The 22,662-nt window shown below is 32.9% G+C and overlaps 2 protein-coding genes across 5 annotated transcripts in view; both read left to right on the top strand.

The window, feature by feature from the left end:
- Positions 1–8,894: 8,894 nt before the first annotated feature.
- On the top strand, positions 8,895–16,889 carry LOC117916150 (protein ENHANCED DISEASE RESISTANCE 2). Its single transcript, XM_034832030.1, has 21 exons — positions 8,895–9,346; positions 9,898–9,972; positions 10,099–10,152; positions 10,242–10,307; positions 10,390–10,451; positions 10,656–10,786; positions 10,860–10,906; positions 10,981–11,078; positions 11,795–11,890; positions 11,992–12,056; positions 12,148–12,219; positions 12,760–12,906; positions 13,014–13,324; positions 13,885–13,948; positions 14,080–14,255; positions 14,678–14,779; positions 14,880–14,930; positions 15,041–15,184; positions 15,599–15,694; positions 16,085–16,186; positions 16,436–16,889. The coding sequence occupies exons 1-21, from the start codon at positions 9,194–9,196 to the stop codon at positions 16,526–16,528; spliced, it is 2,205 nt and encodes a 734-aa protein (XP_034687921.1). The 5' UTR covers positions 8,895–9,193; the 3' UTR covers positions 16,529–16,889.
- Positions 16,890–18,698: 1,809 nt separating this feature from the next.
- LOC117916151 (protein-tyrosine sulfotransferase) overlaps positions 18,699–22,662 on the top strand; it is a 40,700-nt gene continuing 36,736 nt past the window's right edge. Inside the window, exons 1-4 of one of the 4 annotated variants that reach the window (XM_034832032.1) lie at positions 18,699–18,961; positions 19,912–19,983; positions 20,262–20,460; positions 20,585–20,656. In XM_034832032.1, coding sequence (XP_034687923.1) covers positions 19,935–19,983; positions 20,262–20,460; positions 20,585–20,656 — 320 coding nt within the window. In that variant the 5' untranslated portion in view covers positions 18,699–18,961; positions 19,912–19,934. Of the gene's footprint in view, positions 18,962–19,006; positions 19,122–19,907; positions 19,984–20,261; positions 20,461–20,584; positions 20,657–21,743; positions 21,817–22,366; positions 22,495–22,662 lie in introns of those variants that run through there. The other 3 variants (XM_034832031.1, XM_034832033.1, XM_034832034.1) reach the window with 3 other exon arrangements.

The following is a 22,662-nucleotide window of genomic DNA, read 5'->3' as shown; positions in this document are numbered from 1 at the left end:
GAGACTTTGTATTATTTGCTTCAGGCAATTTAAATCCTTCAAGGATTTTCATGTATATATCATTATCTATGGATCCGTATAAATATGTTGTAATAACATCCATGAGATGCATATCCAATCCTTCTGAGGCTGTCAAACTAATTAAGAAACGAAATGTGATTGTGTCCATGACGAAAGAATATGTTTCCTCGTAGTCAATACCAGGTCTCTGCGAGAAACCTTGTGCTACTAATCGCGTTTTATATCTTATGATCTCATTATTTTCATTGCGATTTCGTACAAATACCTATTTGTACCCAACAGGTTTTACATCTTCAGGTGTTTGGACTACAGGTCCAAAAACTTATCGTTTTGTTAATGAGTTTAACTCTGCCTGTATAGCTTCTTTCCATTTTGGCCAATCATTTCTATGTCGACATTCTTCCACATTTCGTGGTTCAGGATCTTCATCATTTCTTATGACTTCAAAGGCCACTTGGAAAGCAAAAATATTGTTAATAACAATATTATTTCGATCTCATTTTTCTCCCGTGTGTACATAACTTACTGAGATCTCACAATTTTCAAGTACTTGTGTCTCTCCAAGGGTTTCTTATTCAATATGTGCCTCTTCGGGGGCTTCTTGTTCAATATGTGCCTCTTCAAGGGCTTTCTGCATTATTTGTGCCTCTTATAGGGCTATAGATTTATCAATTTTAAACCGATCAGTCATTTTGATGACCCCTTCTAGAGTGCTAAGTTTTTCTTGGGTTCTCCTCTTCCGGGGAATTACATCCTTTGAGTCAATAGGTCTACCACGTTTCAGGCATATCTTAGATTCATTTGTTAACTGTCATACAAGAACATCAATCCATGCTGGAGTATTTGCAGTCAGGATATGTGACTTTGTCACTTTCTTTGTATCAATGAATGCATCTGGTAATTGATTTGCAAAATTTTGCAAATGAATGATCCTTTGAACTTCTAGTTCACATTGATTTGTACGAGAATCAAGATGGGTCATAGTAGATGTCTTCCAACTAATTTCTCGTCGTTCTTCAAGAATCGACCTTTCTCCTCCTAATGGCGGGAAAACACTCTCATTAAAATGACAATCCGCAAAGCGGGCTATAAAAACATCGTCTGTCAAAAGTTCAAGATATCTTATGATAAATGGAGAATCAAAACCTACATAAATCCCAAGTCTTCGTTGGGGACCCATTTTAGTGCGTTGTGTAGGTGCAATTGGTACATATACTGCACAACCAAATACTAGTAAGTGAGAGATATTTGGTTGTTTTCCAAGCACAAGTTATGAAAGGGAGTATTCATGGTAAGTTGTAGGTCGAATGCGGACTAAAGCTGCAGCATGCATAATAGCATGTCCCCAGGCGGAAGTATGTAATTTGGTTTTCATTAGTAAAGGTCGAGTTATTAATTGGAGACGTTTGATGAAGGATTCTGCTAAACCATTTTGGGTATGAGTACGAGCAATAGAATGCTCAATATTTATCTCTACTGACATGCAATAGTCAAAGAATGTTTGAAAAGTAAATTCGCCAGCATTATCAAGACGTGTTGTCTTAATTGGATAATCTGGAAATTGTGCTCGTAATCTGATTATTTGTGCAAGGAGTCTAGCAAAGGCAGTGTTACGTGTAGAAATGAGACAAACATGTGACCACCTAGTAGAAGCATCTATTAAGATCATAAAATAATGGAATGGTCCACATGGTGGATGGATAGGCCCACATATGTCCCCATGTATTCTTTCTAAAAAGACTAGTGACTCAGATATGACTTTAGTAAAAGATGGTCTGATTATCAATTTACCTTGTGAGCAGGCAGCACATGAGTATTCATTGGGCGAAAGAATCTCCTAGTTCTTTAGTGGATGCCCATGTGAGTGTTCGATTATTCGACGCATCATTGAAGACCCTGGGTGACCTAGCCTGTCATGCCAAAGGACAAAAACTTTTGGGTCGTTGAACTTCTGGTTCACGACAACATATTATTCAATAGGCTTTATAGTTGTATGATACAACCCATAGGAGAAAGCCGGGAATTTTTCCATTATAAGCTTCTGGCCAGATATAATGGAAGTAATGTAAAAATATTCTACATTATCTTCATTCATAGTTTTAATATGATATCCATTTCTGCGGATATCTTTAAAACTGAGCAAATTTCTTATGGATTTGCTAGAATATAAAGCGTCATTTATATGGAATCTAGTTCCATTTGGCAACGTTATGTTTGCTCTTCCAGATCCTTCAACTAAGTTTGTAGTACCAGATATGATACTTACATTAGCTTTTATTAATGTCAAGTCGAGGAAATATCTTTTATCTCAAAGAATCGTGTGTGTGGTTGCACAGTCTGCGAGACATACATCATCCTCATTCATCTTGAGACCAAATAACTCATGGATTTTAGATATAACTAAAAAAATAAGCATAATGTAAATAACAAAAGAAAATCAAATGTAAATATAAGACATAATAATATATTATTTCATATATAAAGTAACATCAATCAATGTTAATTTTCTCATCATTTATCAAATGGTCTGTTTTTTCATTGGGACCTCCAAAGAAATCAATGTCATGGTAGGTTAGGTCCAATTCATCATCATCGGTAAAGTTCATATCTATCTCTTTTCCTTTTGCTTTTATTGATGCTTGGTAAAGGTCGACCAAATGTTTGGGCGTACGACTAGTACGTGACCAATGTCCCTTCATACCACATCTATAACAATTATTCTCATGGTTTTTAGGAGGTTTATCTTGTAAACGCTTCCCATTTTATTGTTTTTGCCTCAGTATTGTTCCATTTCATATTGTTCCACTTCTGGTGGTGCAATGAGGCTTCCATTTTCTAAGAATTATTATTACAAGAACCATGGTATCGGGGATTTCTTCCACGACCACAACCACGTTCTCATCCACGTCCATGAGTTTGGGACGATATTGCATTCACTTCAGGGAATGATTCAAATCTAGTTGGATGAGACTGGTGATTTTTCATCAAAAGCTCTTTTTTTTTTTTTTTTTTTAAACCTTCATGGAGATGATGACGAAAGAAAATCAGTGTTTTTGTGCGATCCTGCAGGGATGCTTGATTTCCTTCTTTGATCATAACTCCAAGATTATTACATCAAGATGTATTTCAACATCAAGAATCCAAGATAAAAAGTTATTTCTCGAAATGTTCAGTGCCACAAATTTGAGTTTTGTGAGATTCGACATTGTCAAATAATTTCAAATATATGACAAAACAATATTATTAAAATCAATTATAATAAATTTAGTATTGGTATAACTTTGATTATAAACAGAATCAAATAATTTGTTTATAACTTTTAAGAATATGTAACAAAACAAATCAACAATAATATAAATATGTAAAATTTTTATCTATATAAATAACTTCAAGTTTAAAATACGAAAATTACCTTTAGAGCAATTCGTGCTGATAACTTGTTGAAAAACAATGACAAATACAATGTCAATCAAAGTAGTAGAGATAAAATATATCTTACTTTGATATATAATAGAGAAGAATAAATCAGATAAGAGAGTTGAGAAAGTTGAGATAATGAAAAATAGAGAGAATGAGAGGAAGAAAATTTCTTTCTTTTCTCGGGATGTATATTACAAGAGACGGGAAACCCTTTTATAGGCTTTCCAAATGGCTTCCATTAATATCCCCATTAATGAATATTAATGAAACTCATAAATAACATTAATGGTTTCCATTAATGAGTATTAATGGAAGTCATAAATAATAGTTAATTAACATTAATGTGGTGGCATTCATTACTACAATTATAACAAATATATATATATATATATATATATATATATATATATATATATATATATATATATATATATATATATATATATCAAAATTTGAGGTACTAAAAACTTTAAAATTTGAGATATATACATGATTTAAAAAAAATTATTATTTTTGGATACAAACTTGAAAGTGTTTTTTTATATCTTATATAAAAATTACTATTTATTTTTTAAACAATCGTTAAACACATCTATTTTGCTTTATTTTTAAAAATTATTTCTAAAAAACAACGATCAAATGGTGTTAAAAAATTTTAAAAAGAGTTTTTATTTTTAAAAATAAAAAAACTATTTTTAAATCACATGATAAAAAAGGTTATTACTTTTCTATGCAATCCTAGAAGGGTTTTTTCATATCTTATACAAAAGTTACTATTTTTATTTTAAAAATAAAAACATAACCAATGTATTCATTTAAATTATGATAAGTGTTAATTTCATTAACACTCCTTAATGTTTAATACAAATATGCCAAGTCATTATTGATTTCAAATTTTATCAATTAACAGTCATATAAACATATTTCATCTATAAAATTTACTTGTTAAAAAATCGTTAAACACATCTCTCTAAAATTTTTAAAAAATAAAAATAGTGATCGATAAAATTTGAAATTAACAATCATCATCATATGTATTGACACACTTACCATTTATACAAAATTTTCTTTAACAATGCAGAAAAGAAAAAAGTAAAAAGTAAAAAGTAAAAAGACCTCCCTTTATTATTGATAACAAAGATGAAATGTTTGTAGTGGTGCAGTGGTCCAACAATTCCTTTTTGAGTACGTTGGGAAAATCAATGGTAGGCTGATGATTGTTGATCCATGCATGCCTGCCTTCCATGTTGTTTCCTGATTTCGAAACATCTTTTGTACCCAATACAATATGGGCTTTGTGTGTACCATCACTCTCATTCTCTACATGCCTCCCAAAATTAAAATTCTACTCAATGCCATTTTTATCATTAAAGCTCCTTCTCCCTCTTCTCAATCCCTAGGTCGACAAAAGCAAAAGCTCTAAAGTGAAAGAGAATTGTTATGGAAATTTCTTTGGTATGATTTTTACATCTTCATTGTGTTTTCATGGTAGGTACCCCACTTTCAAGAATGTCATCATGGGGTTGAACGTAGGAAGAAACTTCCAATCAAAGTGAATGGGAGAGCACACCCCACAAAGTCATATGATTGGTTTTTGACCAAAAAAAATAATTAAAATTCAACCCATTTCAACATACATAATGGTCTTTCATTTGAACAAGTAAGAAAAATAAAAATAAATAAATAAATAAAATAAATAATGAAAGAGAAGAAAGAAGGGAGAACATGAATTTAGGACACCAATGAAAAGAACGAGGAATCAAAGGGACACCACACCGCCCACCTCTGGCCTTTTTTGTCTTTGTGTGCAGCTACACACTTTGACCCTCTGGCCCATATGCCATGCAACAACATCTCAGTCGCATTATTCGTATGATTGGTTTCATATACATTAGCGTATACATTAGGTTTTAAGTTATTCGTTTTTTAATATTTTATTTCTATTTAATATTAAGAAATTAAAAAAAAAAAAAAAAAAAAACTAACCATCGCTTTTAGCACTTAGAAAAGTAGAATATTTGTTTACTTTTTTATTTTGTTAAAAGATTTTAAAAAGTAGATAATAAGTTAATAAAAAATAAAAAATAAAAATAAAAACAAATGATTTGAAATCTAAAAGCAAATTACTTTCGGATTTTAATTTTATTATATTTTTTTTTGGGTATGAGACTTCAACTCTTAGAATTTCCCCCTATGTTATTTAAAAATATATAAAATAGAAAGTGTTGAAATGTTATATCTTAAATGAAATAAAGTTATAAAAATATTTTATTAAACTATAACTCTCTTTCTAGGACGTCTACATTTGTAGCATTTGAAAAGATTTGAGAACTTTAGGGTTTGTTTAGCAGTAGTTTTTTAAAACAATTTTATATTATCCAAAATTAAAAAAAAAAACTGAAAAACATGTTTCACAATCAAAAACTTATTTTTTTGTTATATTTTTAAGAATATAAAATAAGGTATTTTTATATAATAACTTTTAGTTGTTTTTCATTGTTTCCACTTATTTTACAATTATTTAAAAAAATAATTATATAAATATTATATGTAAAAATTGTTTTTAAAAATATTTAAAATAAATTAAAAGTATTTTAGGTTCTCAAACAATTTTTTATTTTATAAAATATTATAGAATATTTCTATTTTTTAAAACTATTTTAAAAAATAGTTATCAAACGGCCTTATAATCATTTTCCATGTGCAAGCAAATTTTAATAATAAAAAAAAAAAGGAAGAAAATGTAATTGGTATATTATTTGGGAAATATGGTGTAACGGTCATAAAGGTAAAAAATAAAATTAATTTATAAAAATAAAAAATAAAAATAATATACGCTCAGATATTGCTCTGAAAAAGCTATTACAATATGCCTTCCTTGGAATTTGAAATAATGAGTTTCGTAAGAAGAAAAGGTTGAACAAAGAGAATCTCAGCTCCAAAGTACAATTTTTTATTTTTTATTTTTAAGATTTATTATTTAATTAATTTAATCAAGTGTAATTTTGTTTAGATATGTAATTCGATTAATTTAGATTTGGGATCCAAAGATAATTTATTTTATTGATTGAGAAGATATTAATATTTAAAAAGGAGAATCATTTTTAAGGTAGCTGTGAGAAAGTCATAGGCCTGGATTGGCTTCACATTTGGTTCAGAATCAAATCATGTTAGTTGATTTCATTAAATTAAAATTTAAAACCCATTTAATTATTAAATCAACCAAACTCCATTCCACTTTTTTACAATTTTATTCATTTCATTTAAAAAAACAAAAAAATACATATTTTTTTAAAAAATGGAAGCCCCACAAGCTTATTTTAATATTAAATAATTAAATACAAATTATATAATTAATAAAAAATTGATATTTGGCCTAAAATATTAGGTGATAATAAAAGTATTTAGATCCATTCATAACTCAGAACACCTATTGTCATTATTGTGAAAAAAGTGAGAATGAAGAGATGGGACGAGGAATGAATTAGATTGTTAGTTTTAGAGAAAAACTAAAAAATAAAAATAAATAGTAACTTATTACGGTTAAAAATGATCAACAAATTTTTAATCCTAAATTAGTTTTAATTGAATTGATTTTAGCATTGTCTAGGAAATAAAATTTTATTTATTTTATTTTTAGGAGTGATATCTCACATCGGATAAAATAGAAAACTTTTATAGTGATAGATATTAATTGGTTTTAAAGCCGAAAGAGCTTATTTGAGCCAATAATTTATAATATTTACATAATTTGGTATATCATAGGCCTAATTACCCGTGAATAATATCTACAATGTATCAAAACCCTAATCCCTGTTTGGACATGTGTTAGGATAATAGATATGATCGATTTCCACTTAAATAAAAATCCAAACCAATTTTTTTAATGAGTAAAAAATGAAACCATACTCAATCTTCAAATCCTTGTGTGGGTTGTTATGGGTGTAAAAAAATAGACATGATCGATTTATATTTTCAATCAAAATCAAATTAACCCTTTAGTGATTAAAAAACTAAACCAAACAAAACTTATGTTAGATCGACTTGATCTAGATTAGACGATGAATTAGATATAAAGTAATGTAAACTTTAAATCTAATTTATTTTTAAAAGAAATTTAAAATAAATTAAGTTTGAAATTTAAAATATATTTAAAATCTTTAACTCAAAATGCAATGAATGCATTTAAAAATTAAATTAATCTTAATTTAATAACAAATGAATTACTTATATAAAGTTTGCAATATATATATAATCATAAATATTTATATGGCAACTCCAATAGAATAAAAGTTAATTTTTAAAATTTTCAAATCGGATCGACTTTTATAGTTATTAATTATTATAAATCGAATCAGTTTGATCAACTTTTCGATTTTCATCGGATGGTTTTAAAAGCATTTTATATATGATAAAAATATATTTTCATTCAAGTAATAACCTGTGGTACTCATTAAGATTTAAACAAAATATAGAGTAACGCCTTCCTAGTATTCTTCTAAGTTCTAACCACCCTGAGGAAAAATTACATTATAATTAAAATATGCAGGCCTTTACAAGGAAAACCAATGTACCTCCCTTAGTCTCTAGTGTCCCAAGTCTTGCATTACACTCTTCTCACAGTCCAATCTAGGTCACTGTCCCTAAAAAGATGCATCTGCAAAACAACAAATAATAAATAAATAAAATATTTATTTATTAATTAAAATATTTATTTAATATTTATGATGTATGGTTATTATAAAAAATTTAAAATTTTTATCATTTTAATATTTTGTTATTACAACTGCACTAAAACTGATGTAGCAGCGGCAAATGGAGGGGTCATATGGACTCTTGTTTTACCAAAATACCCTTTTTTGACAAACATAATAAATAGCATAATCAACATAATTAGTAGTAAAAAACCCTATTAAAAGTAATGAAGAATTTTGAGTGACTCTAGTGGACAAAATCATAATATGGATTACCTCGAGAAGTTACTAATCATTTTTCGTTGTATAAATTTTGAAATTACTGAGCCTAATGGAGTCAAACCCGACCCTTTCTTGATAAAAATAATTAATATGCAAAGGATTAATTAAAATTTATCAGAAGAATAGTTATTAAAATATATTTGAAAAAAATTAATTTAATTTAATTTAAATCTTTTAGTTTAAGGCTCGTGAGTATTTGAAAAAGTCAAAACTTTTTTTGCCAGGGAATGAATTAAATGAGTATCAACTCAATAAATAATTATTTATCATATATTTGCTCTAAAAATTGATTTTAGAATAAGAGCTGCCCTGGATTCTTCTAAAACAATAATTTATTAAAAAGAAAAAGAAAAGGCAAAAAGGGGAGATTCCAAGTCCATGGAAAGTTCAAATGGAAGGGCAATAAAGTAATTTCGGAATGTATAATTGTCTGTCAATATTTGTCTTATTTACGCACCAATTCAGTTGCTTTAACAGAGAGAAACAGAACGAGAAGAGAGAGAAACTGAAACAGCTTCACCTGCAATTCCAAAGCGCTTTTCATTTTTTGTGAAATTTCGTTCTCCGGTTCCTCTTTGCTGGAATCGGAGAATCATCTTCTCATCTCCCTTTTTCTTTTTTCTTGACCCCTCATCTCTCCATTCCCATCTGGTGCTGGAATCTTTGGCTCTGCTGGTGAAAGCTGGGCTTTGGAATTGGAATCTTTTTTTTCTATGGACTTGTGATTTTGAGGAAGCAAAGAGGTGGGGGTGTTGGAGAATTGGGGGTTTTTTCTAATGGGTGTCTCTCAGAATGACGGACGAATGGAGGGTTGGTTGTTTCTCATACGTTCCAATCGGTTTGGTTTGCAGTATTCAAGAAAACGGTACTTTGTTCTTGAGGATCACTATCTTAAGAGCTTCAAATCAGTACCCATTTCAAAGGATGAGGTTCATGACCTCCTCTCATTCCCTATGTCTTGGTTTTGGTTGATATAATAAAAACTCCTATTGCTGAACTGGTTAATTCGTGTAGCCTTTTTTTGAGCTGCTTCTTTTGTTTTTGTTTATTTATTTATTTATTTCTATTTGGGGCGTTGTTTATTGTATGAAAATCAATGGATTTTTGCATTGTTTTTGTTTGTTTGATCTTAGGTATTGGAGTTTGTTTGATTGTTCTTATGTACTAAATTAAAGGGTAGAAGATGAATATAATTATAAATACTCTTTGAATGGTTGAGATATTCTGCATGAATTCGATTGTTTGATCTATGTATTCTTTCAGTTAACTCATTTGGTGGAAAATGGATTTCCTTTTTCTTTTCAGTATTGTTAGATGATTCTAGTTTATTTATCTCTCTCTTTTTATTTATTTTTTTGTTTGTTTCTGGTCACAAAAATTATTTTTTGCAGTTTGCTGTCTATTAGGTTTCTAGCATTTCAGAGATTAGCAATTTTCTCAGTTATCAGAATTAAAACAAAGACATCGTTTCTTGTGACAGGTTCCTGTTAGAAGTGCAATTATAGATTCCTGTATTCGGGCCACCGACAATGGAAGGGAGAGCATTCATAGAAAAGTGAGAATATTATGCCAGTTTTTCTTGTGGGTTGTGATTATTTTTTGGCTTATACTCTCTGCGAGAATGTGTTTGGTTTTCTTTTTTCTTTTAGATTGGAATGACATTTCAATGTGCAACTTGCAGGTGTTCTTCATTTTCACTCTTTATAATACTTCCAACCACAATGATCAACTTAAGGTACTGCAACTTTCTCGTTAAAATTGGAATTTTCAGTCTAAAGTTTACATGTATAAGTTCTTATGAAATCTAAATTTCATATGACATAGTTGGGAGCAAGCAGTCCAGAGGAAGCTGCAAGATGGATGCAGTCATTTCAGGAAGCAGCTTTAAAGGTTCTAAACTGATTGGTTTCATCAATAAACTAAAGAAGTATTATGTTCAAGCCAATGGACTAATGCTTGTGCATACATGCAGGCAGGTCCAAACACAAGAGGTGGTGGCATGGGTTGTTCCAAGAGTAAATGGCCGTCTTTTCGGTAAATTAATTCTTGATCCAATATATTGTGTAACAAACTATAATTTCCCACTTTTACATTCTTATGGCTGCATGCCATTTTCTTTGGGTCATTTCTATTTGGCATGAATATTAACTATGTTGAAATTGTTTGGAAATTTTGGTGATACCTTGTGTTCATACTTCTTTCCTGTGGTATCCTTACAATTCCATATGTTGCTCACAGGTTGATCTGTTCTAATAGGATACATCGTACAAACTCCATAGACTGGACTCTTTGTTCATCCACACACATGGATCCAATGACATCTGATGTTATCGCACCTTCACCTTGGACAATCTTTGGTTGTCAAAATGGTTAGTGGTAAAATAGTGATCTGCCTTTTGAGATGGCTGAAGTTCCATGTTTAAAATTATGGGTGGTATACAGGTTTACGGCTATTTAAAGAAGCAAAAGATAGGGGTTCTCATGGAAAGGTTGGTAGCTTTTCTAATTGACTGCCTGTTGTTAAAATATGAACATCACATTGAACATGCTTTATCTTCAACAGTGGGATGATCATCCTGCAATAATGGCTGTGGGTGTGGTTGATGGGACTTCAGAGGCCATTTTTCAGACACTTATGTCTCTTGGTCCCTCAAGATCAGAGTAAGTTTGTTGAGCATCCCTCTTATCTCATGTTGATGATTTTTTTTTAATTAATTAATTTATTTATTAGATTATAGTGGCCATGGTGTTAGTGTTAACTGCATTTGTTCCTTCTCAGATATTTCTTCTATCTGCTGACAGTTAAACATTTATATTGTTAAAGCTTTTGTAATGGCAATATTGCCATTACCTTGTCCAATTGGGAACCTATAGCTGTGCAGAAATGCGATTTTAGGATCAACAGAACCTGGAAAATTTAAACAGAAGGAGTAACATAAACAGAAACATTAGAATTTTCATGGTTAGTCACATTAGTAATTGTATCCATGAAAGAATACAGATAATTCTCACCATAAAGAGTATTCTGAACTCAACTCGACCCAAATCAACTTAGCTCAACCAAGCTTTGTGTCGACTACTTCTGGTCTGAGGGCTCCCTTTGAAGAGTAGAAATTATAGAGTACAAAAACCATACTTGCTAAAACCAAGATTGTGACTCAAATGAAATCCCAAACTAACTGGAACAGTGACTTTGACTCTTGCGATATATGCTATAGCTTGAGAAAGATAGTCATGTATTTTGAATAAACTTACATACTTGGTATGGATACTATATATTTGAAATTGATTAATCCCATCTAGCATTTTGGCCTTTTCTTTTTAATTGATAGTGGGTGTTAAGCATTAACAATTTAATGTTGCAACTGGTCTTGCAGATGGGACTTCTGTTTTTATAAGGGAAATGTGGTGGAGCACCTTGATGGTCATACGGATATTGTTCACAAGCAATTATATAGAGATTGGTTACCTTGGTTCGATTCAAACCTTTATGTTTATAGCAAATATTCATGTCACAATTTTCTAAGGTCTCCATATAATACATGTCATTTTATTGAATCATCATACCTTGCAGGGGAATGAAAAGAAGAGATCTATTATTGCGGCGGTATTGGAGAAGAGAGGATGATGGAACATATGGTAATCTTCTGGAGGAAATCTTCAGAAAAATTGTCGGATATTAGATCCATTTCAATTAGAAAATAACTTTCTTTGGTTTATTCTGTCACAGTTATACTCTACCACTCTGTGATTCACAAGAAGTGTCCACCCCAGAGAGGCTATGTTCGTGCCTGCCTTAAAAGTAATGTATGCTTACAGTGGAAATAGAATGCTCTCCTAGTCTTTTTGTAGTTTCCAGAAGAATGTTGTCTCAAAACAACTATAGCTTTTTGACATATGGGCTAGTGATATGCAAGTTAACTATGTGCTCTCTCTCTCTCTCTCTCTCAGTCGTACACGTAGCATTTATTGATCTTTTTCAAAAGACGTTACAATTTAGCATGCATTGTTGGCTCTGAAACCTGCTAGTTTAACCATGTGCTTTCTCCTTTTATTCATTTTTATCAAATGATCTTACAATTTGGCATGCTTTGTCAGCTGTGAAACCTGCTAGGTTAACTAATTCTTCTGTTGCTTTATCATAATCAACAATTAATATCATTGTTGTTGCCATTGTTTTTATTATCGTCATCCAACTCATAATATCATAATTTGAGATGTATGCTGTGTTCACTATTGGTCTTTTTCTCAGCAAAGGACTGTGAATACCCAATATTTACTGGAGGAATTTCATGGTTTAGAAAGTAATGCATTGAGTATGACATTTTGCACTCTTTTGCAGGTGGAGGATATGTGGTATCTCCTGTAAACCAGGGGAAACAATCAGTTGTAAAACACATGCTTGCTATTGACTGGAAATTCTGGAGATCTTATCTACAAACATCTTCAGCTCGATCTATAACCATCCGGATGCTTGGGAGAGTTGCTGGTAGTTTATGCTAATTGGATTTTGTGTATTTTAACAATGCTTTCTTCTTATAATTTTATGAATTCTGTCTGTATTAAAATAAAAACCTCTACATTTTGCATTTGCAGCATTACGAGAGTTGTTTAGAGCAAAGCTAGGGAACTACCCTTCCTCTGATTTCTCATCTGGAGAGTTGACAAGCAATGTTAGGTTGCCTCAAAGTGAGCAGGATGTCAAAACTGAAGCTCAAACACTCACAGAGGAGAAGACTGAGGAGGATATAGAAGATAGAGAAGTGGATAAAACACCTTCAGAACATGCAAGCCTTGTAGGCCTGAATGATGCGGCTGATGAGTTCTTTGATGTTCCAGAACCATCAGATTCTGACCTAGCTGAAAATGGTTGGCCTTCTGATTTTGGTTCAGAAATGTACTCTCAGGTATTAGAATTTGGGTTGGTTGTTAATGACCAGCTTTATTTATCGTATCATTCATATTTGAATCAATTGATTATCATTTTTACTGGACATACAAGTTGTGGTAGAATCATAATGGAATGATGGGTAGCAGCTACTCAAGATTCAAAACTCTTCTTAAATTGTATTTGTCTAAAATTGAAAGAGTCAAATGTTAATCCTTACTCCCTGCTGTATTTTTACCCAGGGGGTGGGTTGGGGTATAAAATATGTTTGAAATTTTAGCTTTGTGATATGTGTGTGATCTATAGGTTCAGGCACCCACATATCCACCACAAACATATGTCATGTTCTTTCCTTCTGTGAGGCAGGAATGCCTTTATGCATCAATTTCCAATGGATGTTTTTTCTGCATCTTACACATGATTCACTTTCCAAAACTTGTCCATCTAGATTCTTCCATATTGCCATCCATTGCTCTTTTTTTATGTAGGTGTTACTCTGCTGTCATAACATGCTGTTATATTTTGTTTTTGCTTGCTTCAGTTCCCTCACTTTGTCTCTATTTGTATTAATTGTTGCAGGACATTCGGCATCCTAAGTTATCTACTGCTGCTGGTTTTGTAAAAAAATTGCATGATCTTGCAAGTGAGTCTAATTTTAGGCAATCAATGTCTGATTTCACATTTGCAAATATCTTTCCATGACTTAATTTTGTTAAAGAAAAGAGCTTTTCATGATTTAATTTATTGATGGCTTGAGGCTTCTTTATTCTGCAGTTCAGAAGAGAGGTTATATGGACTTACAAGAGGTGGCAAGGGAAGACCGTATTCCATGCTGCTATGGAGCTACACTTCCAAAAGATCCAACATGTAATCTGGCTTGCAGTTGGACAGAAGCAGATCCCTCTACATTTTTAATCCGTGGAAAGAATTATCTAGAAGACCATCAGAAGGTACTCTACATATTTTATTCTAATTTTGAAAGCTCAAAGATGCAATGTATCATCTCTCCAGGAATGATCTGCTGTCTGCAGGAGTTTGAGCTCCTGTAAAAGCAACACTGTAGTGATAATTAAAGTTGAAGTAAACTCATACAGTAGATTGTTTATTTGTCATCCATGAAATGTTTTATCATATCCAGCAATTGAGCAGCAAAAAAGCCACGAGAAGTTTTACTTTCTTGGTACAGTGAATTTGCTAAATTGTCAGACATTATGAACTATTGCATATCTGAATCAAGGATACTTATTAATTCAGTCTATCTTTGGTAATGTTGTTTACATTTTAAAACAACTGCAAAGCTTGAATGAGATAGAGTTTTAGGTGCTGTTTCTTATTTTATTGCTTCATTATTTTTTTTGTCTCTTCTTTCCAGGTTAAGGCAAAGGGAACTTTGATGAAAATGGTTGCTGCAGATTGGTTAAGATCTGACAAGAGGGAAGATGATCTTGGTGGCCGTCCTGAGAGCATTGTTCAGGTTGATTTGTGATTGCACATAAATATTTTTTATTTAACATTAAGGTTTTCTTGTCACAAGTTGTCCTGTGAGCAAATTTACAAGTAGTCCTATTCTGCAGAAATATGCGGCGCAAGGTGGCCCTGAGTTCTTCTTCATTGTAAACATCCAGGTGGATTCTCTCTTCCGTTTAATTTGCTTTTTCTTTCTTTTTATTTTTATTTTCTGATCTTGCTATTGACAAGAACCAAGATATTTACCACTAATATTACAATGAACCAGGTTCCAGGTTCGACAACATACAGTCTAGCACTATATTACATGATGAATACTCCTGTGGAAGACTCACCTTTGCTTGAAAGCTTTATCAAGGGAGATGATGCATATAGAAATTCGAGGTTTAAGCTCATTCCTTACATATCTCAGGTTAGAACTTGTAACAATTCTTTCAGCCATATTAGTTTAAGCCCAAGGGTATGATTGCATGAAATTACATTTCTTATTAAGATCAGTCATCTCTTTCGTTTGTGGCCTTTAAGATACACTAAAAACAAACGAGCCATATGCTTATACAATCAATTATCCACAAGAAGCCATTATATATTCTTACTCATGTTTATAAAGTACCTTTGCTAAAGTTAGTTTAAACTCTCTCTCTCTCTCTCTCACACACACACACACACATATGCATGCATACATACAAACACACACACACAAAAACATCTTATAAATAACAAGGAAAGACTTATTATTTCTTAAAACAATATTTTGCTTTTAGGTCTTTAGAATTGACTTCAAATTTGGCGTAATATAATGAGGACTGTAAGCTTAATTTCTCAGGGGTCCTGGATCGTTAAGCAGAGCGTTGGAAAGAAAGCATGCCTAGTGGGTCAAGCGCTTGAAATTAATTATTTCCATGGGAAGAACTACTTGGAGGTAAAGTACAGGCGTAATCATATTTATAGTTCATGAGGGTGGGCATTTTTCAATCCATTACTTGCATATCTTTCATTTTTGCACTGATCAATTTGGAATCTTCCTATGAAACCACAATATACTAGTCAATTTCATTCAAAAAAAAAAAAAAAAAAACAAGGAGAGAATAAAGGAAAAAGGATGAATTGTTTGGCTCTCTGCTATATGTGTATATATATTGAAATCATGTTACTGCCACTCTGTGCCTTGATGCTATGCTGCTAGCTAGATTGGTAATAGAACCACATGGAAGTACTCTTACAGGAAGGAGAGCTGTATCAAAGACAATTTGTGTATAAAATGGTTAATTGTCATGTTGTAAGATGCTAATTCTAAACATTGTAATTTCAGCTTGGAATCGACATTGGGTCATCAACAGTTGCAAGGGGTGTGGTCAGTCTTGTTCTCGGTTACCTTAACAATCTGGTTATTGAAATGACATTTCTGATACAGGTAACACGACTATATCTTCCACATGTGACATGTGTTCTTCAAATTATCGCTTAGTTATATGCCTCAGTGCCAATTTTATCGAGAGTAGAAGCAATTTGAAATTTCCTCATGAATGAGTATGCATAAACCAAGTTCTCTGATATATGAGCTACCTTTATGGTTTATACCAAATTCTCTGTGATTGTACCTCGCTTGGTGATTTTATTAATCCATACTCCAAGTCTAAATGTGATTAAATGTATCTTGCAGGCTAACACGCCGGAGGAACTCCCAGAATATCTTCTTGGAACCTGCCGCCTTAACCATCTGGATGCCTCAAAATCAGTTTTAGTGAAACCGTGATTGTCTCCCAACCTTGTTTTTAGCTGGGGTCTTTTGATCAAATACAAAATGTAGATGCAGTGGTCTGCAAACCAACTTGTGGATGCCATTCTTTCATTTAACAAATTCATACTGGCAGGAGGAGGGCCTTTGTTGAAATTGTCATGAGGGCATAACCCAACCTTTGTAAAGAAAGAAAGTTTCTTGAAGCTAATGGGCGTTCTTCAATGTATATTGTTGGTGAGATGTTCAAAACTGTTGTTAACATTTTTTCGTTTTTTGCCATAGAGTGAAATCCCACAAAATATGGCCAAGGTGCTCAAAGTGTAGGTTTGGTGATTGCTGGGTGCCAATAACATATTTTTGGTGTGTTGGCGCTGAATAGTTTTGGCTTCTAATGTGCCTAATACAAATATTAGGCTTAAGAGCCAGAGAAATAAGAAAAACTGGGAAGAAATTCAAATTCTATTGTTCTCTCCATTGTAAAAAAATGGGAGGAGAGCTAAATTTTGGTTGAACAAGTGACATGGTGATACAACCTTTACCTTATCAAAAGAGTCGTGGGCATCATGTATGTAGGAGAAAAATAAGTTGGGGTTCACTAGAGCACCTAAGAGTTTCATAATTGAGAGTTAGAGACAGCGAAGTATAATAAAGGACCTAGTTGGATTCAAGGGGTAAAAAAAGTTATCGATTAAATATTTATACTTTTTGTTGGTTTCTAGAGGTTCAAAGGTTTTTCCAATTAGTCATTTGGAACTTGTGGATCCAAGGAATTTAAGCTCTTTTTGAATGGGAAGCAACATGAGAAAGGATGTTGACTTTGGATAAGTAAAAATAAGATGAAGGTCTTTATCGAATAAATGTTATGCACGTAAAAGGAAAGATGAATACATCAATCACATCTTTATTCGATATATTTAGAAGGATGAATTTTATTGATTAGTTAAGTAATAAGGATGTCTTTAAGAATGATTTTAGAAAACATTTTTATCACTTGAATAATAATTTTTTTTAAGTATTAAAAATATTAAAAACGTTTTTTAGAATAACTATCAAACGGGTTTTAAGTAAATTGCAAAAGATATTGTACCATTTTCTCATTTCTTGTTTTATTCGACACACTTTACATATTCCCCTGTACTTTAACAGGCCTTGGCTTCATTATTCAAATCTTATTTTCTCTTATTCATAATATTATTTTTCCTATAATCATTAAAAATGCAGGATGAAATTTGTCAACATGCTTATACAAAGCCCTTTCTCAGGAATGAAGCACAATTCTTGGTTCATATGTGTGGATTTTCAACCCCCAAACTCGGATGTATCGACAGAGAGTTAGAACAAATAAAGCAGTTTATCACCTTGCTTCCAACATAATTTTTTTAGTCATTATCTCATTTAAACTATGACCTAAAGTGATTCGTGCCCACCTAGCCATTAACCTTATAGTCTGATTCCCCTATTTATCACATTTAATTGGTTGGCACATGAACATGGTCACAGTAGATGTATGAGTAGGACCATACCAATTTTTTTTTGAACTCTTATCATGTACTCCATGTTAATTCCTCTTGAGTCCAATTATAATATTTGGCAAATCTCCCCATAAATTGCAATGACGTATCGCTTTTCACCCAAATAATCGTCAAACCCCTGACTGCACCTTTCTTTAATCATCCATATTCCAACCCAAAAGAATTATTAATTCTCATCTCCATTACATGATTTAAGGCGATGTTTGGTATCTAGAATGAATCTAGGAATGGATCCTGTCATTATATACGTAAGAGAAAACGAGTTACAATATTATATCCCACGTTTTCATTCCCATTCAAAGTATTATGTGAGCAAAAACAAACGCGGCCTTAAAAGGTCTTAAGAGTGGCTCTTACGCGCTTGAAAGTCGAAACATCTCACGATTTGTGTAGCGCAGTCATGACGCCAATAAAATTTGAAAGTATGGTGTGGTGGGCCCCTATTTCCCATATTACCAAACGGGCAACAATAAACAACGAAATAAGTATAAATAAAATAAAATTTTCCATCATGGCTGTCCACCACATTAGGGTATTTTGGTCATTCAACTGCCTTGAAAAATCCTCAATCGCCCGCCAACTAAAGCCCTCGGTCCGAGCTCAGTGCATCAACAACCCAACGGCGCACATTATCAAAACGCAGGCTACTAAATTATTTGACTCTTTTGCCCCTGCAGACCCGCTGGCATTTGTCTCGGTCGTCGTTGGGGGCTCTCTTGGTTTTCTTGGACACACGGAGTGGCCTAGAAAATCTAGGATTGTTTTCCCGGGAATTTTTGGGTCTGGTAAGAAATTTAGGGTATATTTTCACTTCCGGAAGGTTCCAATGGGCCATTTGCTATTGTGAACGTTGTCTGGTGAAGTCCCAACACAGTTGGGGCTATTTATGAGCACGAGATCCCGAAAATCGGAACAGGTAGGCCAAAATTTTCAATTCCCTTAAATCTTGTTCTCTTTTTGGACTTTATTACCTGTCTCCATACATGCCTGGATTCGCGCTCTTTTCTTATCCTCGGTTTGGTTAGGGTTTCGCTTGTTGGTGTGTTTTGTGGACTCAGAACGTCTTTCTCTTTGTGGTTCGTGAAGTTAATGTTGCTTCTCTTCGTTTCATTTTCCCTCTTTTGGTTTTCATTTTTTGCTTTTTGTTTTTCTTATTCCGCTGTTTGATTGTGGAAAAAGGGTAACGAGAGAATTCGGTTTTTGTCTCTTACAGCTACTTTAACATGATACAAATCTTTTTTTTTTTTTTTTCTGAATTTATTTCTGCACTTAAGACAAAAACTTTCTTGTAAAAGGCGATGTAAATGTTATGATTTAAGGGCTTTTTTTTTTCTTTTTCTCAGTCTGTCAGCGGCTAAGTGGTGGCATGCGGTTTTGTTTTTGTATTAATTCGAGTTATCTTCATTCGAGTTATATTAAACAGAAATGTTGGAGGACTGGAAATTAGGGTTTAGAATAGGTGAATCAAATTTGTTTTCTTTTTGTTCACCCCTATTTGATTGTTGAGAAAACTGGGATAAATAAGAAAGAGGAAAATAAAATCTTGAAATCTCATGTTTAATGTTGTTTTGAGGATAGCTTCAAGTAAGCCAATTAGTGCAGATTTTTGTTTCTTTGAAGATTCCAAATTATGATAAATGTAGGAGATATTATTATTATTTTAAAATTTCCTGCAATTTCTCAGTAATCAAATAGTGCTTCACTGCCTTCTTTTCTGTACCATTGGGATGCATTTTCTATTATCTCAGCCTTTCTCCGCTATTTTCTGTGATCATTAAACTGGGTTATACTTCCTGTTGCTTTCTTCTTTTTTCTTTTCCCTGCTAATGTTGTTGTTCTTCTTTCTGTTATTTTCTCCTTAGGAAGTGGGCAGAGTAGGCAGGAGATAGATGGATCCTGCCCTGAAATATGCCATGTTGTTAATCCTTCTTGGATGGGGTATGTATTAACAGAGTATATTTCCTCTCTTTCTCTTTTTTACTCTCTTTTCACAGTGGCTTGCTAAGACTAAAAGGTGGCTTGTAATTGCATTTTAGACTTGCTAAGATAACTAAAAGGTAGCTTGTGATATGATTTGCATTTTACTCCGTGAGATATCATTTCTATCTGTACTAAACTTTTAGCGTATGTGCCTAAATATTTGGTTGGACTCTTTGATCAATTTCATTCGATACGTAAGGAAACTTGGTTATAGTTGGTCTTTTGGTTAATTGCAGTGATTTGGGATGTTTTCCCAGTTTCTAGTTTAGTGAATGCTTCTCCTGCAAAACATGATTTTGGGCATTGTGAAAGAACTGTGAAAAAATGGGCATCTTCTTCGCTTGATTTAGAAGTGAAAGAAGACAAACATACACTTCAAGATTTGCTGTTTTTCCTCCATGTCCCAAGAACAGGAGGCCGAACATATTTCCACTGGTAATTTTCAACTGTTGTGAAACACAGGATAATGTTATCCCTAAAGTTTGAGTTCCAATAGTTCAATAACAATGACGTTCCCTGCTTGTGGCTATTTTTTTTTGTTTTCTTTTAATGGTTGCAGTTTCTTGAAAAGGCTGTACCCTAGTTCTCTGGAATGTCCGCGTTCTTACGATAAGCTGCGATTTGATCCTAGGTATTGTTTTTCTGTTTGTCATTCTTATATTCATACTGCACATATTTAATTATTAATCTTTCTTCTGTTTGGATTTTTTCTTTATGCCTTATGTATTTTGGCCTGTTTGGACCTTTACTCTCCATATGGTGGTACATTTATTCTGTTATGATTTACTTATTTATTTTTGTAATCTGTGCAATATCACTATATATGTTCCCCTTTTTGCTTCCTTTCTTGGTAATAATGTCTTTCATGTCATCTTTGCTGCAAAGCAATAAGGTTTGAACAGAAATATATTACAGAGTTCAAGGAAGAGATATTTATTTAACAAAAGATGGTTTTATGCTACATCTCTGGTATGAAATCAGCAAGGTCTTCATTGCTCTCATACTGCTGCAACTGCTAATGTTTGTGTGTGTGCATTTTTTTTATCCTTTTCCTTTCTTGGCAAGCACTAATCACTTGGTTTAATCTATCATCTAGTAATTACTAGTCAAATGCATGTGTCATGTGAGAATTGAGAAGTGAGTTGTGATAGGTTTTTGGTGTGACCCACCTATCAAAAAGGTTTTTGGTGTGACCCGTTCACTTTATGGGGTAAGCTATTTTTTTGGAAGTGTTTTTATGCTCAAATTATAATTAATACATATTATTGGGAATTGGAGCAAGGGCATTGTTACCTGGAAATTTTTGTTGTTTCCTCTCATATTCAATATTTGCAGCATGCATATCTAATCATTTTGATGAAAGGGTGTGTAGTTCGACTGCATTGGGTGTTTTCCTCAAGTTTGTTTGTTTCTTTTGCTTTTTTGGTGCCTTCTATCGGAGTGCTACTTTAGTTTACCTTTTCTAAATCTAATTATGCTTGGAAACTGAAAACTCCTTCATAGTTAGAGTCTTCATTTGGAAAGTGGATGATAAAAAGGTTAATGCTAATTACTTTTTACCTACTAGGATGCTTTATAAAGCTTTCAACCTCGACCCTTTTTGTTCTATGCTCAAGCAATGGTGAGACAGTGAATCACTTTTTGTTCTATTGACCTGTAACTATGGATATCTGGTAGAGATTATTTAGGCTGACAAATATTTCTTGGGTTCCCTGCAGAGGTATAGCCAAACTGATGTTGATTTAATTGATGCTTTCTGGGAGTAGCTTAAGAGGAAGAGTGCTTTGGCAGGTGGGGCCATGCTTAACATTTTTCGAGCAATTTGGAACCTTTTAGGATAAAATGGGTCCTTGTGGGGTGCCATTGATCTCACTTCTTTTTGGGGTTGATTATTAGCAAGTTCATAGATACTCCCATTAGTTTCAATATGTCGTATTGGAAAAAGGTGTATTAGTTGAACAGAATTGTTTTAGTGATAATGAACAAGTGGACTCTCAAACCAGCTTCACCGACCCAGCCCCCCCAACACCCCTGCACATACCTAGGGTATATGATAAACAATTTGTTAATGCGGGATAGATGGAGATTGATGGAATGGTTAGAGTTCATGAAAGCACTATAGTTAAACTTTCTCTGAACCAGCTAGTTTTGGTTTGGCCAAGAGGCTGAAATTCTAACTTTACTGGAAGGTTTAGTTAAGGCAGCTTATATGGATCTTTTAGATAATTCTAGTGTGAGGAGGATCTGCTCATTGTCCTCTCTTGAGTGTCTCAGGGGAGGAGGGGACCCATGGAAATTGGATAATATGATGGCATGATTGTTGTTCCATGAATAATTCTAGGCTGTTCTTCCAATTGGATGCTGGGGGCAGCTGATCAGATGGTGGACCATGTGGCAAGTGAGGATCTTCAGTGGGGGGTTTTCAATGATGGGGCATTTCCTTCCCATCCTGAGCATTTGTATTCTCAGGTGTTCTTTTGATGCAATATTGCAATTGCTTTGTCTACATTATGCTGTTCATTAATTTTTGTTAGTATAAGGTAGCTTGCCGTTCCAATTTTTGTTTAGAAATACTTTACACTTTATACTAATTTTGCTTCTGTAAGGCACTTCAAATGATGCAATGTGTTTTCTATG

The sequence above is a fragment of the Vitis riparia genome, chromosome 6 (assembly GCF_004353265.1).
Source record: "Vitis riparia cultivar Riparia Gloire de Montpellier isolate 1030 chromosome 6, EGFV_Vit.rip_1.0, whole genome shotgun sequence".
In the NCBI taxonomy this organism is placed as follows: domain Eukaryota; kingdom Viridiplantae; phylum Streptophyta; class Magnoliopsida; order Vitales; family Vitaceae; genus Vitis; species Vitis riparia.
The sequence above is the reverse complement of the archived record's forward strand: the minus strand, read 5'-3'. Positions and strand labels throughout refer to the sequence as shown.